This window comes from Gopherus evgoodei, chromosome 3 (assembly GCF_007399415.2).
Source record: "Gopherus evgoodei ecotype Sinaloan lineage chromosome 3, rGopEvg1_v1.p, whole genome shotgun sequence".
Taxonomy (NCBI): domain Eukaryota; kingdom Metazoa; phylum Chordata; order Testudines; family Testudinidae; genus Gopherus; species Gopherus evgoodei.
This window is the reverse complement of record NC_044324.1, coordinates 201,690,964-201,709,467: the sequence shown is the minus strand read 5'-3', so window position 1 is coordinate 201,709,467 and position 18,504 is coordinate 201,690,964. Positions and strand designations below refer to the sequence as shown.

At 47.5% G+C, this 18,504-nt stretch overlaps 1 protein-coding gene across 1 annotated transcript in view; it reads left to right on the top strand.

The window, feature by feature from the left end:
* FANCL (FA complementation group L) overlaps positions 1-18,504 on the top strand; it is a 78,236-nt gene that overhangs the window by 25,682 nt on the left and 34,050 nt on the right. The window contains exon 6 of the mRNA XM_030557831.1: positions 1,915-2,011. Within this exon, the coding sequence (XP_030413691.1) occupies positions 1,915-2,011 (97 nt within the window). The remainder of the gene's footprint in view (positions 1-1,914; positions 2,012-18,504) is intronic.

Below are 18,504 nucleotides of genomic sequence, written 5' to 3'. Positions count from 1 at the left end.
CACACTAAGGGTTGTTATTCCTTTACAATTGCCCTAGTTTGATGTTGATCATTTATTGGACTTACCGTAAGGATTCCAGTATTTTTAAATAAAACTTTGTCACAGCACTAAAGACTTATTTCCTTTGTAAACAAGTATGTTTGACTTAGAATATGTCCATCCATTTCCAGTGAACAGTAAACCAGTTTTGGATCTTGTTCTGAAATATACAGGGCAACTGTCAAGGTAGGTTAATCTTAAATCCTAACAACCTTGACAGTGTCTCTTTAATTTTTTTCTCTAGTTTTTTGTTATCTGGTATGGTGATGCTTTGTGGCAGGCATCAGTTATACTACATATTGGGCATGACAGTATACATTTCCTGGTTTAACTATATGAAATCATGTTTTGTTTTTCTCAGCAACTATAAGTGAAGGATGGATTCAGAATCTCTTAATCTTCACTTTATAAAATCTTGTTATGGAGATCTGGTGCAAGGTTTTTGAAAAAGATGGGATTAATGATTTTCTGATTTAAAATGGAGACATAGACTAGAGCCAAATTTATACCGGGTTTAAATTAATGCAGATTGATTGACTTAAGCTTAATTACACCTTTTCATGTAAGTCCTGAATTCAACTCTTAAATTTTCTAGGGAAAATGATATTAGTGTCAAATTACCCAAAAGAACTTTGAGTCATTTGATATCATACGTGAAAATTAGATGTCATTATTTCATGATTAATGCATCCTTTTTTATATCCCCAACTTCTACCACTTTTTCTATTTATTTTTTTCCCAATTCCTGCGTATTTGATTGTGTGTGTTGTGGAGTACAAATGTTTTCCTTATTTTCTTCTTTTCACTATTTTCTTCTGCTTCTAATCTAAGAGCATCCATATCCTTCAGTTCAGACCTATTTTTTTCTGCTTTAATAAGGCTTCCTCTGACCAGCTTCTCCTGAAAGAAAGCCATTTTCCCAGTGTGCTGACTCCAGTGTCTGGACTAGCATGTAATGTTTTTTATTTAAAAAACTGTTAGGCTGATCAGCAGGCAGAAGCTAGTTTTGAACTCTAAATGAGCCTTGTTATCAGTATTTGGTGATAAGTTGTGCAATACGCTTAGACTGCTTTTTATATTTACAAGAGAATGTTATTGTAAAAGTGTCAAAATATCCACATGCCCAGTTCACTAGTAAATATACAGCTAAGTTAGAACCTCTTTGGCAATAGTTTAAACTACTCAGGGGACCTTATTTCCAAAGAATGATATTTTTTAAAATGTATTGGTCTCCATTGTAGTAGGAAACTTAAATCTGTGGCATCTTAAACAAAACTCCTGTATTTGTTACATGTTTAAAATCTTAGCAACCTTCAGTATGCACTTAACACTTGCTTGGGTCCATATATACTGTATAAAACTGTCATAACATGAAAGAAAATTATTGTAAATGACTTTATACCTGTTCTAATACTATATTTTCTTTAGAAAATTGATTTGAGTATATAAACCAATACCAACTGAATTTTCTAAAATAACAGTATTGATGAGAACAGCAAATAGAGAACATAGAAGTCTTATACTGTAAGAAACTGCAGAAATGGATTAAGGAATTTGACAGAAAGTTTAATGTGTACGTAAGTAGAAGCTGACAGGAACATGCTGTGTGTGTCAAAGGTTCCAGTGATGGAAAACTGAAACATAGTGCTCACTGACCACAGCATGAGCCTTGACACACATTGTAAATAACTCAGAGATATATGACTGCATTAAGCAGTAGACTGATGTATTAACAGCAGTAAATCTACAACAACAGAAATGGCTGGCATGCAGGACTTCCACTAATTAATATTTGTAACAGACTAATTAGGAATATAGCAAAGATTAGAAGTTATAATTCCCTCTTATACTACCAGAGTTTTCTTTTCTTTTCAGAGTCGTGTATGTAGATACTGGTCTTAATACCATCAAGCTAAAAGGAGAAGACTCTTGTGGTCGACAGCATCTAATCACACTGAAGTTAAATGCAAAGGTGAATTTATTTGTGGGAAAATACTTTAAGAAAATAAGACCAAAAAGAATGGATTCCTCTCTTTTGTCTTTTATACTGAAGTTAGTGAACTGGTTTCTTTCAAAAGGTCTTGCATGCTTGTCCTTTTATCTTCAGGTGGTTTGAACAATGATTAAACCAATGAATGTTGTTCTGAAGACTTTTTAAAGACCAGTTTAAAACTTTCAGTGCATAATAGTAATCTATAAATATCTTTTGTTATCAAGTTGTACACCACTTGCAAAAACCTGTTAGAGGTTAGCATCCAGTGCCATTTTGGAAACCTTCATTCTTTGAGTACTTGCTCATGTTCATTCCAATGTAGGTGTGTATGTGCTGCGTGCACTGCCACTGGAAAGTTTTTCCCTCAGTGGTATCCGTCAGGTCAGCTCTGGTGCCCTCTGGAGTCATGCCGTCATGGTCTGCTGCCCCACTGCTCCCTCAGTTCCTTTTTACTGCCTGTGACAGTTGCTGGAACATACTCATCTCTTACATCTCACAAGTGTTGCTCTCAGTGGACTTTATCTGTAAATAAATTGTAAATAGTTAAGTAAGTATAATATAGTTAGCAGTGTTCCTCACCTTATGGGGTAGCCTGCACTGGGTACTGGGATGTGCTTCGGTCCCAGTTCAAACATCAGTTTGTGGCACGCCACACGCTACCGGTGAGTGACCTGCATGATAACTGTCTTAAGTGCCTGGGAGAGGCCCACGTTCGAGAATGGTGCAAGATCTGTAGGGGTTTCAAACCCAGGACTAAAAAGGACAGGGACAACAGACCTGATGGAGGTGCCTCTTTGTCCCACCTCAGAGCTTCAAGTGAAATCGGCACCAAGCACTTCTATGTTGGTCAGAAGTCCTTGAAAAGAGATATAGTGCCCTTCCTCCTCACTGGCACTGTGAAAGGATTATGCGCTGGCGGCCAGGACTCCTGGCACTGTCAGACATCCTTGGTTCACAGGAAACTGGCACCAGCCTCTTCGCACTACTCATCATCACCGGTGCCAAAGAAAAAACACAGGAAGACAGACCGGGGGTACTCCCTGACCCCGAGACCTGCGAGCAGTAGGAACTCAGAAAGAGTGCGAACCATATCGGGCCACTCTGTGGTGATGACAGGGTGTGCGGCTTTGTTGACTTTTGGCCCTGGGAAAGGTGCCGTTGAGTCAAGTGCCAATGGATTCCCCACCTAGGGAGAGCCACTGTGGTGCGTTGGCCCTGTCTTTACCATCAATGCCAGAGACCTTTGTGGCTGTGAGGAACCTTCTTTCACTCTTGATTCCACCATCCCTGGCTGTTTGTGAACTGTCTGTTGCAGGCCCAACATCACCGGATGCTAGGGCACGAAGGCAGGTGCCTTCAAAGGGCAAGCCTGCAATGATGGCATGGCACTGCTCTCCTTGGTGGCACTGCTCTCCAGTGCCAGTCAGCACTGCACCACCATGGTCACCCAGGAGTGAGTCCTACGGCTTGGTTTTGGAGGCAAAATCCTATGCCTCGCCCAGGAGCAGACATTGCTCCGACCAGAGAAGCCCGGCACTGGACATGGGACAGGGTATAACCAGAGTAGAAACAGGGGCTACAAGAGAAAAGCCTACATCTCAACCCTCAGTTGCTCGGATATCTGCCCCCTTGAGACACCAAACATCTTTTGAGGGTACACATGAGGATGGTGTACCAGGATAGTCTCAGATCCTATTTCCCCTATGTTTGTGGACTAGTTGTCACACATCTACCAGGCATGGACCTGCATTACCATGGGCTGTTGGGTATTGTGCATGGTGGAAGGGGGATATACCCTGCAATTCAGTTGTTCCCCTCCTTCCCACCCTCCCTCCGTATCCCTTTTCAGGGACCCTTCTCATGACAGACTTTTAGCCTAGAAGGTGCAGTCGCTCCTAAGGGTGGGAACAGTGAAAGAGGTTCCAATGGAGCTAAGGGGATGGTGGTTCTGCTCCTGTTACTTTTTGATCCTAAAGGCCAACAGACTGGTTTTGGATCTGCGAAACCTCAACAGATTAATGAAGAAGCTGAAGTTCCGCATGGTTTCTCTGTCTTCAATTATTCCCTCTCTGGATCCAGAGGACTGGTTTGCCACCTTTGACTTAAAGGATGTGTATTTTCACATTGCTATCTCTCAGGGTCTCCGAAGATACATAAAATTTATGGTAGACCACAAGCATTATCAGTTCATAGTGCTACCCTTTGGTCTGTCAGCAACTCCTTGGGTGTTCACAAAGTGCATGGTAGTCTTTCTGAGGAGGAGAGGGGTGCAAGTATACTTCTATCTGAATGACTGGCTGATCAAAGGTTGATTCGGAGACCAGGTGGAGGCGCATGTCAGATTGATACAGTCAGCTTTCCAGGATCTGGGACTATTGATAAACATGCAAAAATCAACACTTTCCACAGTTCAGAGAATAGAATTCATTGGGGCAATCCTTGACTTGAAGTGGGACAGAGTGTTTCTCCCAGAGAGCAGATTTATAGCTGTAGAGGCACTCATATGAAGTCTAAGGAGTCACCTCATCACAACAGTGAGGAACTACTTGAAGCTTCTGGGACACATGGCATCCTGTACCTAGGTGGAACATGCATGGCTAAATCCCCTTCAGTTGTGGCTGGCATTGATATATATGCACTAGGCCGACACCATCTGGACAAGGTGGTCTTTCTTTCACCGTCGGTGATTTCCACCTTCCTCTGGTGGTGGCTGGATCTGAAGATGCTGTGTGCAGGCACTCCCTACTCAAGACCCGACCCTGCAAAGTCCCTGGTCACGGACACTTCAAAGATGGGATGGGGAGCCCACTTGGGAACCCTCAGGACCCAGCAACTCTGGTCATCGGAGGAGCTAGAGTTACATATCAACGTGAGAGAGTTAAGGGCTGTGCGTGTAGCTTCCAAATGTTTTGACCCCACCCAGAGGGCAAGTGCATAGTGGTCCTCACAGACAACACAACAGTAAGGTTTTACATAAACAAGCAAGAGGGAGCTCACTCCTCTCCATTATGTTAGGAGGCACTGCGCTGATAGGACTACTGTATGGCCCATTCCATTCACCTTGAAGCCTCATACCTACCAGGGTTGCAGAACGAGTTAATGGATATCTTAGCAGATCCTTTTCCATCCATCACAACTGATACATTCCCCCAGACATCTTGAACACTGTTTTCCAGAAGTAGGGATTTCCCTAGCTGGATCTATTTGCAAGAAGGCACAACAGGAAGTGCCCTCAATTTTGCTCCTTCCTGGGACACAATTCAGGTTCACTCATGATTGCTTTTCTCCTTCCCTGATGGGATGGCTCTTCTATGCGTTCCCTTCCTCTCCTCTCATTCACAAGGCCCCGTTCAAAGCCAGAAGGGACAGAATGCGACTGATCTTTGTAGCTCTGGTCTGGCCACGCCAGCATTGGCTCACCATTCTGCTGGGCCTCTTGGTAAACACACCAGTCAGCCTGCCACTGTTCCCAGACTTGATCTCTCAGGATCATGGTCACTTGTTTTACCTGAACCTCAAATCGCTTTATCTGACGGCATGGAAACTCCATGGCTGAACCCAGCAGTATGGTCCATAGGTTCATGAGGTGCTCTTGGGGAGCAGAAGACCTGTTAACTAGAGTCACTTGCCTGGCAAAATGGAAGAGATTGTCGATCTGGTTGATGCGTAAAGGTGTTTCACCTACTGAGTCCTCACTGCACTTTATTTTGGATTACCTGCTTCATTTAAAGCAGGAAGGCCCAATTCTGTCCTCTATAAGAGTCCATTTAGCTGCGATCTCTGCATTTCACCCCTGGGTGGGTGGCCAGTCAGTATTCTGAAACTCAAATCTGTGGCTGCTTTCTGAAGGGGTTGGAATGACTGTATTTGCAGTATGTCAACCCTCATCTTCTTGAGGTCTTTACTTGGTTCTGACGAGGTTGACGGGGGCCACTGGCAACATGCTCATTGGTCTGTCTGTCCTGGAAGGTGGCCTTCCTCATTGCCATCACCTCAGCTAGATGGGTTTCAGAGATCCAGACCTTTACCTCTGAGCTGCCATACACAGTCTTCTTCAAGGACAAGGTGCAGTTGCAGCCACACCCATCCTATCTTTCGAAGGTGGTCTCACAATTTCTTAGTAATCAGGACATCTGCCTCACAGTTTTCTATCCTAAGCCGCATGCAAGCAGGGAGGAACAGAATGGATGTGAGATATGCATTTGCTTTCTATATAGAGAGAACCAAGCCCTTTAGAAAGACCACTAAACTGTTTATAGCCATTGCGGATGGGATGAAAGCAGTCCACTCTCAGCCCAGGGAATCTCATCATAGATCATGTTGTGTATCCTCACTTGTTATGACCTGGTAAAAGTCCCAGCTTCTTGTTTGAAGGCTTACTCTATGAGAGTGCAGGCATCATCAGTGGCTTTTGTGGTACAGGTTCCAACTGAGGATATCTGCAGAGCGGCGACCTGGTCCTCAGTCCACATGTTTGTGTCGCACTACACCATCACCCAACAAGTCAGCGATGATGCAGGCTGTGGTTGAGCTTTGCTGCAATCAGTATATCCATGAACTCCAAAACTCCCAGCTGCTTAACTGCTTGAGAGTCACCTACATTGGAATGGACATAAGCAAGCACTTGAAGAAAAAGCGGTTACTAACCTTTCTATAATTTTTCTTCAAGATGTTGCTCATGTCCATTCCAAAACCTGCCCACCTACCCCTCTGTCAGAGTTGCTGGCAAGAAGGAACTAAGGGGGTGGTGGGTTGGCAGGTCACTATACACTGCCAGGAAGGTGCGATGCCAGGGGGCACTAGATCTTACCTGATGGATACTACCGAGGGAAAAACTTTCTGCCGTCGGTGCACATGGCATGCACATACCTACATTGGAATGGACATGAGAAATGCATCTTGAAGAACAACAGTTGTGGAAAGTTTAGTAGCCGTTTTTCATGATCACTCAGTCAGAAGACTAAGCCTGTAACAGCTGTTAAAAATGTTAGGTTGCTTCTTTAGCCACTAACTATCTAATGTGTGGAGATGAAGAGTAGTTATGGGAGACTACAATGGGGTCTTTGGGTAAAAAGAAAATGTTCAGCCTTTCTAGGCTGAAGAATTGGTCCATTTTGACAGCATTCCCTTCTACATGTTTTTACCTCCAGTAATTTATACTTGTACTTGAGTGGCGAAAATTTCTGACTCTGACTCAATTTCATTATTTGAACGTTTTTGCAAAACAGCTATTTCTTGGAATGAGGTTGGGGAAAAGACTGTTCTGTTCAAAATTCCCGGGTTGTTGTTTTGTTTTGTTTTGTTTTGAAAGAGGAATTTTCAAATCTGAGATGGCAGAATAGCCATTAGAAAACTCAATTATCCATGTAGATCAAATTCCTATTGTACTCTGGTTCACCCCGTCCCATTTTCCACCAGAGTGTTGCCACCTTCTATCTAGGAAGCAGTGCTTCTCTAAAGCTGATGATAAACAATATTTCATACATACCTTTTCTAGGCAGATACCTTTTTGTTACCATAACTTGTCTCAAATGTTCTGTCTTCTCTGCTTGTGACATAATCCTGCCTTAATGTTCATAGAAGGATTGCTGCATGAATCTCATCAAGTGAGAGACAAAGATTTTGCATTTGGATAAGAGACAGCTTTTCGTACCTGTAAACCAGGGGTGGGCAATCTACGACCTGCTGGCCACATCTTGCCCATCAGACCTTTTAATCAGGCCCTCCAGCTCCAGCTGGGCAGCAGAGTCAGGGGTTGCTCCACTCCGGCACTCCAGCCAGGGAGCAGGTTTGGGGGCGCGGCTCCCGGAAGCAGCAGCATGTGTACCCCCTCCAGCTCCTACGTGTAGGGGCAGCCAGGGAGCTGTCCAAGTGCCAGCTGGGAACTGTGGCCAGTGGGAGCTGCAGGGGCAGTGCCTGTGGACGGGGGAAGCGTGTGAAGCCCCCTGCCTGCCCTTCCGTGTAGGAGCTGGAAGGGGGTTGTGCCACTGCTTCCAGGAGCTGGTTGAGGTAAGCGCCGCCTGGAGCCTGTTCCCCTTACCTCCTCCCGTGCCCTGACTGCCTGCTCTAGCTTGGAGCCCCCTGCCGCACCCTGATGAACCCTTCATTTCTGGCCCCACCCTGCAACTTGCACCCCAGCCCAGAGCCCATACCCTCTCCCACACCCCAACCCCCTGCCTCAGCCTAGAGCCCCCCCCCCATACTCCAGACCCCTCTGCTCCACCTGGACCCCCACCCTGAACTCTTCATTTCTGGCCTCACCCCAATGCCCACACCCCCAGCCGGAGCCCTCCCTCTCCTTCGCACTCCAACCCCCAATTTTTTGAGCATTCATTGCCTGCCATACAATTTCCATATCCAGATGTGGCCCTCGGACCAAAAAATTGCCTACCACTGCTGTAAACAGTATTTCTGTGATTGACAAGCCAATTTCTAACAACTATCCCGTTTTAAAAATTTAAAAATTATCTGCTTTTACAGCTGTTTAAGAGGCCATCTTAGTTGTAGCAGTCTTTCCCCAGCTTCCTTTGGACAGCAATGCTGCTCAGAATCTCGGCCCATCCCCCAGCATGCACCTCTCTGCCCCTGGTATGCCCCTCTCCACCAAAGTTTGTGAGGGGGTCTCTGCAGTCCCAGCCACGGGGAATTCTGGAGATCTTAGAGCTTTTATGTTGCTCTGTCCCTTTATCTAGTGTAAAAGGGCTGGAGCAAGGGTGAGGATCTGATGATCAGAACAGAGAATGCATGGGAATCCAATCCTGCATCAGTGAGCATAGCTAAGTATCTACCCAGTTGCTTCTGTTGAGCAGATTAGGTACACACACTCCCTTTGGTATTTGGTATTATCTAGGCATCGCATTTGGATACTGAAGACCACATTTTAGCCTATGTGTCCTCAAGTCTACCTTATAACTGTACTGTATGATTACTTTGAGGATCAAGGCCATCATGTTAATGTACTACTAAGTATCTGATTACTTTTGTATAATCTTTTTAGTATAGTAGTTTAAAAATCTCTGAGACTTCTAGTAGGAAAAGGAAGTTTTAGTATTTCAGTAGTTTCATATGCTAACAACTGAGAACATAGTGCAATCACACCAGATTGTAATTCATAGTCATCAATCAACTCTTTTTCAGAAGATTATAGTGGTGAATGATCAATTGTGTTTGTCCTTTTTAAAAATGTGTCTGACATTTAAACTTGCCACAAAAGAAAATTAATATATAAAACATGGTTGGTGACACAAGAATTTTGATTTTTCACTAGTACACATATTAAACACATTGAAAAAGAATGCTCATTAAGTTTTAAGGAAAGCTTTGTGATAGTCTTTCATATTATCTTATTTGAGAAATATCTTCTGCTTAATTTCTGCTATGTTGTTTCTGTTGATAACATGAGTAGTTGGGTTAAAAGCTTTTTACTTTTGTATTTGTTCCCTGAGCACATACTGCCCGTTCTCTTGTATGATCTATCAGAGTGTTTAGTTGTCCAATCTTGTCTTCAGAGGCCATATAGAGAAATGGGTTTGTGTACTCCTTTTGTGCACATCCCCATCATATATTGGTTATGTAAATAGCTGAATTAACTTACCATGTTGAAGAAGAAGTTGTATGAAGTGGAAGATGAAAATCTTCCAACACTTGTCTGGTCATTGCCTTCTTTTCCCTTGGATTCCTTGCTATTTGTTTCACATGACATGCTTCATCTGCACAAACTTTAACTGAAGTAGCAGTCTCACTCTTTATACTCCATTCCCCACTACTGATTTCTTTTGCTGCTTATGTTGGTAAGTATGATAAAGACTGGGGGGAGGGATAGCTCAGTGGTTTGAGGGGTTCTCCTGTCAGTGTAGGTAATCCACCTTCCCAAGAGTAACTAGGTTGATGGAAGAATTCTTTTGTCAGTGTAGCGCTGTGTGCAAGAGGACTTAGGTCGCCTTACTTGCTCCAGTCAGTGAGGTGGATTTTTCACACCCCTGACGGACCTAGTCAAACTGACCTAATTTTCTAGACCAGGCTCTATATTTTTTCAAGTACTGCCAATGTTCTTAAAAGAAAGAGAAATGGTTTTGAGGGATGGTGGGGAATAGGCAGGGAAATTAGGAAACAATTTAATTTCCTTTCTGTAGAGCGAAAGGAGAAAGGCAGCATGCAAATGAAACCAGACTTTTGCTTGTAAGAAGAATGATTTATTAAGAGTTTGAGGGCCCAGGTTAATTCAGCTTTAAAGGCTGAAAGTAGTTGTCAGTATGTGTTGGTTTCTTGTCTGGGGATATTTGGGCTCGGGAGGGTCAGTAACAGATATAGACCAGGGTATTTAGAGAACTGTTCTCCTTCATCAATTGTAAGTTGATATCTAAATAATAGATTTTAAACAGAAATTTCAGAAGACCAGGAGTACATATTTACATTAATATTCAGTACTTGGGTTTTTTTTTGTTTTGATTGGCATATAAGTCACACAAGACTGAGTTGGATTGCTTTTTAATAGTCTTCAAGACCACTAAAATTATACAATTTTGTGTCTAGTATTCTTGGATTGGATGTTCACTTTAAGATTAGAAGAGTAAAATTTTCAGGGGACAAGTTCTACTGTAGATGATTGAAGTACTGTGTTGTGTTAAATGTTTTTTCATAAGGTCACCAAGTGCCTTAGAAGAAATCCCTAAATATTTTCTACTCCATTTGTTTTACGGTTTGGAAAAGTCCTCAAAATGCACCCATATCTCATTATCAGATAAACTGATGATTTCTAAATTACTATATCCTTGCCTCGAGGAATTTGTTTAGTTAACATCTACAATAAACTAGCTGATTAAGTCATATATTTACTTAAGTATTTATCCTATGAATTAGCTAGTCATTTATGTCGTTGAAAGAGGTGGAATGTTGTGAGGATATTGTAGAAAGACGCTAGAATTGAACCTGAAGTTGCTATTTGGAAGAAAGAGTGTAGTTCAGTCAAAAACAAAGAACTGTGCACTAAAACTTGTAACAAATATTTGGTGTATGCCAGGAGTGAGCAAACTTGTTGGCCTGAGGGCCACATCTGATAATAGAAATTGTATGGCGGACCATGAATACTCACAAAATTGGGGTTGGGGTGTGGGAGGGGGTGAGGGCTCTGGTTTTGGGGGGGGGGGGAGGATCTGAGGTGGAGCCAGAAATGAGGCGCTTAGAGTGTGGGAGAGGGGTCTTAGGCTGGAGTGGGGGGTGGGTTGCTGGGTAGGGGAATGAGGGCTCCAACGGGGGGGTGCGGGCTCTGGAGTGGTGCTGGGGATGAGGAGTTTGGGGTATAGGAGGGTGGAAGGGGGATCAGGACTGGGGCAGGGGGTTGAGGTGCAGGAAGGGATGCATGCTCTGACTGGGGATGTGGGCTCTGGGGTGGGGCTGGGGCTGAGGCGCTTGGGGTGCAGGAGGGTGCTCTGCACTAGGACCAAGGGGTTTGGAGGTTGGGAGGGAGATCAGGGCTGGGCCAGGGGTTTGGGGCATGGAGGGGTGCTCTGGGCTGGGATCGAGGGGTTTGGAGGGTGGGAGGCATATCAGGGCTGGGGCAGGGTGTTGGGGCGCGGGGGGGAGCTCAGGGGTGCAGGCTCCAGGTGGTGCTTATCTCAAGCAACTCCTGGAAGCAGCGGCATGTGCCTTCTCCGGCTCTTACGTGGAGGCATGGCTAGGCAGCTCTGCGTGCTGTCCCGTACACAGGCACCGTCCCTGCAGCTCCTATTGGTCATGGTTCCTGGCCAATGGGAGATGCGAGGGTGGAGGCAGCGTGCAGAGCGAAGCCCTCTGGCTTCCTGTACACATAGGAGCTGGAAGGGGCCATGCCACCGCTTCTGGGAGCTGCATGGAGCAGCCCTGGACCCTGCTCCCCAGCTGGAGCGTCAGAGTGGGGCAAGCCCCAGACCCCGCTCCTCAGCAGGAGCTCAAGGGCCTGATTAAAACGGCTGGTGGGCCAGATGCGGCCCGCAGTTTGCCCAAATCCTGTTGTATGATATATCCCTTTCCCCACCCCTTATCTCTTATCGTTTTTTACGTTGCATGCCTCTGACACATGTTGAAGATCAATTAAAACTGAAGCAAAATTAGAAGTATTCAGTAATGCAGAGCTAGATACCAAATCTAGTGTTATGGAACTTGATTTGGTTCTGTTGAAATGATAGGCCTTATGTCTCTCATTTAGCTTTTAGACAGTTTGGGTACGTTTTTGTGGTTCTAGATAACTATTCTACAAAATGAAATCAGACTAGTCTTTTTCTTCTGAAAATACTTGCTTTAGTTTATCTTACTCAAAGCTTACTTATTTGCATACTTAATTTGTATTTCAGAGGAGAAGGTGCTTTTCTGGGTTCAAAACACACCTTAGTCATGAATAAAACATTTAAAAAATTGGTTTGATTTCTGTCAGTATTTATTTTCTATCCTGTGATGAGCTGATGTCTGGATAACAGGAAGTAGATCAGCTACTTGTGAAGTTTTGAGGTGATATGCAAAAATTCTATCCTTACAGTGGCACTTGTGGATAAAAATGAAGATTCTTCCGGCAGTAGTTTACGTGGTAGGTTGTTTGTGGCTCCAGATATATTTTTTATGTATAAATTGTTAGGCAAATACTCAAATATTCAATTAGTTTTTCTAAATTGGTAATTTAATTTGACTTGTTATACAAGGTGGTAGGGCTGTCAAACGATTAAAAATTAATCATGAATTTAAAATAAATTGCAGTTAATCACAGTTTTAATGGCACTGTTAATAATAGAATACCGGTTACTTAAATATTTTTGGATATTTTCTACTTTTTCAAATCTATTGATTTCAATTACTACAGAGACTACAAAGTGTACAATGAATACTTTATATTTTTATAAAAAAATATTTGCGCTGTAATAAAGATAAACAAAAGAAATAGTATTTTTCAGTTCACCTTATACAAATATTGTAGTGCAATCTCTTTATTGTGCAAGTGCATTATAGGGTAGGGAATTACAGGTAGGATCCCATAAATGTAAACAAACTTGTTTGTCTTAGCAATTGGCTGAAAAGAAGTAGGATGGAGTGGGCTTGTAGGCACTAAAGTTTTACATTTGTTTTATTCTTGAGGGCAGGTATGTAACAAAAACCAATCTACATTTGTAAATTTCACTTTCACGATAGATATTACACTACAGTACTTGTATGAGGTGAATTGAAAAATACTGTTTCTTTTATCTTCCTTACAGTGCAAACATTTGCAGTAAAAATAATAAGTGAGCACTGTACACTGCATTCTTTTGTAATTGAAATCAATAGGTGTGAAAATGTAGAAAAACATCCAAAAATATTTATAATAATGTTAAATTGGTATTCTATTATTATTTAACACTGCAATTAATCACAGTTTGTTTTGAGTTAATCGCTTGAGTTAACTGCTATTGACAGCCCTACAGTGTGGTGATCTCTAACCTGTATTTACTATTTATAAATGTAACTTTAACATAAAGTGTGACTGAATTTGTGTTCTTTATTGTTTTAACAAGGTCTGTGGCCTCTGGATCCTTATAATTTACTTTTATATAGAGCCTCATACTGAAAGATACTAACATGCTTTCTTCTTCGAGTGATTGCTCATATGCATTCCAGTTAGGTGTGTGCACGCCGCATGCACGTTCGTCGGAGAAACTTTTACCCTAGCAACCCAGGCGGGTCGGCTGGGCGCCCCCTGGAGTGGCGCCGCCATGGCGCCCAATATATATCCCAGCCGACCCGGCCACTCTTCAGTTCCTTCTTACCGCCCGTGTCGGTCGTTGGAACTGTGGAGCGCGGCTTCGCTGACCTCCACACTCCCTAGCAGCTCATTTCGCTATCGTTGTATATAGTAGTTATAGTTGTTATTGTACATATATAGATATATAGTTGTTAGTTAGTCAGTTATCTAGTGTTGTTAGTGTAGTTATTAGTAGTAGCGAGGGGATCGGGGTACCCCCCCTCCCCCGCACCAGGAGCCGGAGCACATGCCCGGCTCATCGGGTTTCAAGCAGTGCTCGGCTTGTCACAAGCCCATGCCGGTGGGAGACCCCCACGACTCCTGCTTGAAGTGCCTCGGGGAGTCGCACTTATCGGCCAAGTGCTCGATCTGTAAGTCCTTTAAGCCGAGGACTAAGAAGGAGCAGGACATTAGATTGAGACAGCTCCTCATGGAAGCGGCCCTGACACCTTTGCCCTCGGCACCGAGCGCAAGTCAGCCGGTGAGCAGGGGCACCGCGGCACCGAGTGCCACCACCAAGAAGCCGGCACCGAAACCGGCCCAGAGCCGCTCCCTCTCCCCGAGGCCGAAGGTGGCAAAGGCACAGATCATCTCGCCATCAGCCGCCCTGCAGTCAGATCCTGCGCAGAAGGTGGATCGCCCGGCACCGATACCTGCTGCGGCATCGCCGAAGCCGGTACCGTTGATTCCGACCCTGCGAGGGCCGTCGAGTCTGGCACCTGTTAGCTCCCCGGTACACACCGTGGTAGAGCTCGCCTCACCCTCTACCCCGGAGACGTTCATCGCGGCGAGAGAGCTAATTGCCATCACCGAGGCACCGATGCCCTTACCCCCGGCACCGCCCGTGTGGGTACTATGCTCTATGGGCAAACCGACCCTGACCAGACCAGCTTCGGTCAGTGTAGCAGACCGGCACAGCTCCAGATCGCGGTCCCGCGGACGCTCGGCATCAAGACGCCAATCAGACTCGCGACGTCGATCACGATCCCGGCACCGGTCGGACTCTCGGCACCGATCGCTTCGGCACCGATCAGACTCCCGGCACCGGTCGAGCTCACGGCACCGGTCGGACTCCCGGCACCGCTCACCCCGGTACCGCTCACGCTCTCGGCACCAGTCGGGCGCCTGGCGCCGGTCGACGTCCCGAGCGTCAACTCGGTACTCCCGGCACCGCTCCAGCTCACGGCACCGCGGTGGGCACCGCACCTCCAGGAGCAGATCTAGATAACGGCACTCGTGATCCCGGTCGACCTCCCGGCACTGAGCCGGTCGCAGGTCCCGGTCTCGCTCTCAACACCGATACCAACACCAGTCACCATTATCCAGAGGTGTGAGGTCGGTCGGTACCTTGGCACCGACTTTTGCAGCGCCACCGTGGCCATCAAGGGGCACGTCGGCATCCTCCCAGGCGGGTAGCTATTACGAACGGGATCAGGACCCCGAAGTACTGCTGGGAGTGTTCCAAGACCCCCACCCACAGGACTCGGGTGCCCAATAGTGGGGTTTTTGGACACCCTGGGCTTACCATCAGGCCCAGGGTGCCCCCGTGCCTCAGACACGTTCCACCGCTTCAGAGCATCGGGTGCCAGAGGCCACTGTTTCCCGCCCCCCAGTGGTTGAGTCCGACAAACAGCCGCCTCCACACTCCCCGGGGCAACATGAGCAGGAACCAGGCCAAGAACAAGAGACGGCACAGGATACCCTTATCCCCGGAGTATCCTCCTCCTCCTCCTTGCCGGACGAGGCAGTGGCTGGGTCGTCAGCATCGGGACCTCCACCTATAGACCTCAGGGCCCACCAGGACCTCCTCCGTAGAGTGGCCCTTAATATCAACCTCCCGGTGGAGGAGGTCTCAGAGGTTGAGGACCCGGTAGTGAGCATCCTCTTGGCCGATGCTCCTACCCGGGTAGCCCTCCCGTTCATAAAGACCATTCAGTCTACCGCCGAGAACCTCTGGCAATCACCAGCCTCCATCCCGCCAACAGCTAAGGGAGTGGAGAGGAAGTACATAGTACCCTCTCGGGGGTACGAGTACCTGTATGTCCACCCTCCTCCCTCCTCCCGAGTAGCTCAGTTGGTCAACGACAGGGAACGGCATGGCCAGCAAGCACCGGCCCCCAAGTCCAAGGAGGCTAAGCGGATGGACCTCATGGGTCGCAAGGTGTACTCGGCTGGGGCCTTGCAACTCCGTGTGGCCAACCAGCAGGCCCTACTGGGGCGCTATAACCACAACATATGGACGGAGGTGGGTAAGTTCGCCTAACTGCTACCCCAGGACTCACGCCCGGAATTTAATGCGTTCCTGGAGGAGGGTAAGAAGGTGGCCAGGACCTCCCTCCAGGCCTCCCTCGACGCGGCTGACTCGGCAGCCAGAACCCTGGCGTCCGGAATAACCATGAGGCGCATCTTATGGCTTCAAGCCTCCACACTACCCCCGGAACTGCAATATACAATCCAGGACCTACCCTTTGACGGGAAAGGGTTGTTCTCAGATAAGACAGACTCCAAATTACAAAATCTGAAGGACAATCGAGTCATCATTCGCTCGCTGGGGATGCATACCCCTTCCACCCAGCGTAGACCCTTCAGGCCCCAAGCACGGCGCCCATACTTCCCACCCCGTCAGAGGCAGGACCTCAATAGGCGGCGTGGCCGGGGGGGACGCAGACGCCAATCCAGCTCCCAGGGAGGCCAGAACCAAGTCCAAGGCACAACCAGGCCCCAAGTCCGGTTTTTGAAGGTGCGCCCAGGGACGGCTTACCAGACTCAAGACAGGATCCTTCCCCTACCTTCTCCAACTGCCTCTCCCACTTCCTCCCGGCGTGGTCCCAATTAACATCAGACCGTTGGGTGCTACGCACAGTGAAGCACGGATACCATCTGCAATTTGCTTCCTCACCCCCTTCCCGCCCCCCTTCCCGGTCCCTCTTCAGGGACCCCTCTCACGAGCAAACCCTCCTGCAGGAGGTTCGTTCCCTCCTGGCGGCGGGAGCTATAGAGGAAGTACCTCTAGCCGAGAGAGGCAAGGGATTCTACTCCCGATATTTTCTGATCCCCAAATCCAAGGGAGGTCTCAGACCCATCCTAGACCTGCGGGGCCTCAACAAGTGGATGCTCAAGTTGAAGTTCCGCATGATCTCCCTGGGAACCATTATCCCATCCCTGGAGACTGGTACGCCACCCTCGACATGAAGGACGTGTACTTCCATATCGCCATCTTTCCACCGCACAGGAAGTACCTCCGCTTCACGGTCAGACATCAGCACTTCCAGTTCGCAGTCCTGCCCTTTGGCCTCTCCACAGCCCCGAGGGTGTTTACCAAGTGCATGGCCATTGTGGCTGCCCACCTCCATCGGCGGAAAATCCACGTCTTCCCGTACCTCGACGACTGGCTCCTGAAAGGGTCCTCCCAGTCGCAGGTGCGACGACATGTCGAGGCCGTTACGGACCTCTTCTCCCAGCTAGGCCTGCTTATCAATGCCGAGAAGTCCAGCCTAGTCCCCACACAGAGGTTAGACTTCATAGGCGCGACCCTGGACTCGACTCAGGCCAGGGCCTACTTACCTCAACCTCGCTTCCAGACGATCGGTGTGATCATTCGGAGCTTGCAGGCCTCCCCACTCACCTCGGCTCGTACTTGCCTCACACTTCTCGGGCATATGGCCGCATGCACTTACGTGACAAAGCATGCCAGGCTCAGAATGAGGCCCCTCCAAATGTGGCTTCATTCAGTATTCCGCCCGAGCAGGGACCACCCGGATGTATTGGTGACGGTCCCCCCCAACCCTCTCCTCTCCCTCGACTGGTGGCTGACCCCATCTCTAGTATGTGCGGGCATGCCGTTCCATTCACAGCAGCCATCGGTAACTCTAACAACCGATGCGTCATCCCTGGGGTGGGGGGCCCACTTAGGGGACCTGCGCACCCAGGGCCTCTGGTCGTCCCACGAGCTGTCACTCCACATAAATGTCCGGGAGCTAAGGGCAGTCCGCCTCGCCTGCCAGGCGTTTCAACGACACCTACACGGCCGTTGTGTTTCCGTACTTACGGACAACACAACGGCCATGTATTATGTCAACAAACAGGGGGGAACCCGTTCGTCTCCCCTATGTCAGGAGGCCATTCGACTCCGGGACTTCTGTATAGCCCAGTCGATAGACCTGGTGGCATCCTTCCTCCCAGGGGTCAAGAACACGCTGGCGGACAGACTCAGCCGATCCTTCCCCTGCCACGAATGGTCGATCAGACCGGATGTCATCCATTCCATCTTCCAGAGGTGGGGATTTCCCCGCATAGACCTCTTCGCAACCAAGTCCAAAAGGAAGTGCCAGGAGTTTTGCTCCTTTCAAGGTCTCTCTCCGGGGTCGATCACGGACGCATTTCTCCTGCCGTGGACCCGCCACCTCCTGTATGCCTTCCCTCCGTTCCCTCTGGTGCACAAGGTCCTGTTGAAGCTGCGCAGGGACAAAGCGCATCTGATCCTGGTCGCACCTGCATGGCCCAGACAGCACTGGTTCACCGCCTTGCTGGACCTATCTGTGGACCCCCCAATTCCCCTTCCTCTCCACCCAGACCTGATTACGCAGGATCACGGCACGCTTCGCCACCCGGACCTACGAGCCCTGCACCTCACGGCGTGGCTCCTGCATGGCTGAACACGGCGGAGCTCAGCTGCTCCGCACCGGTCCAACATATACTCCTTAACAGCAGGAAGCCCTCCACTCGCTCA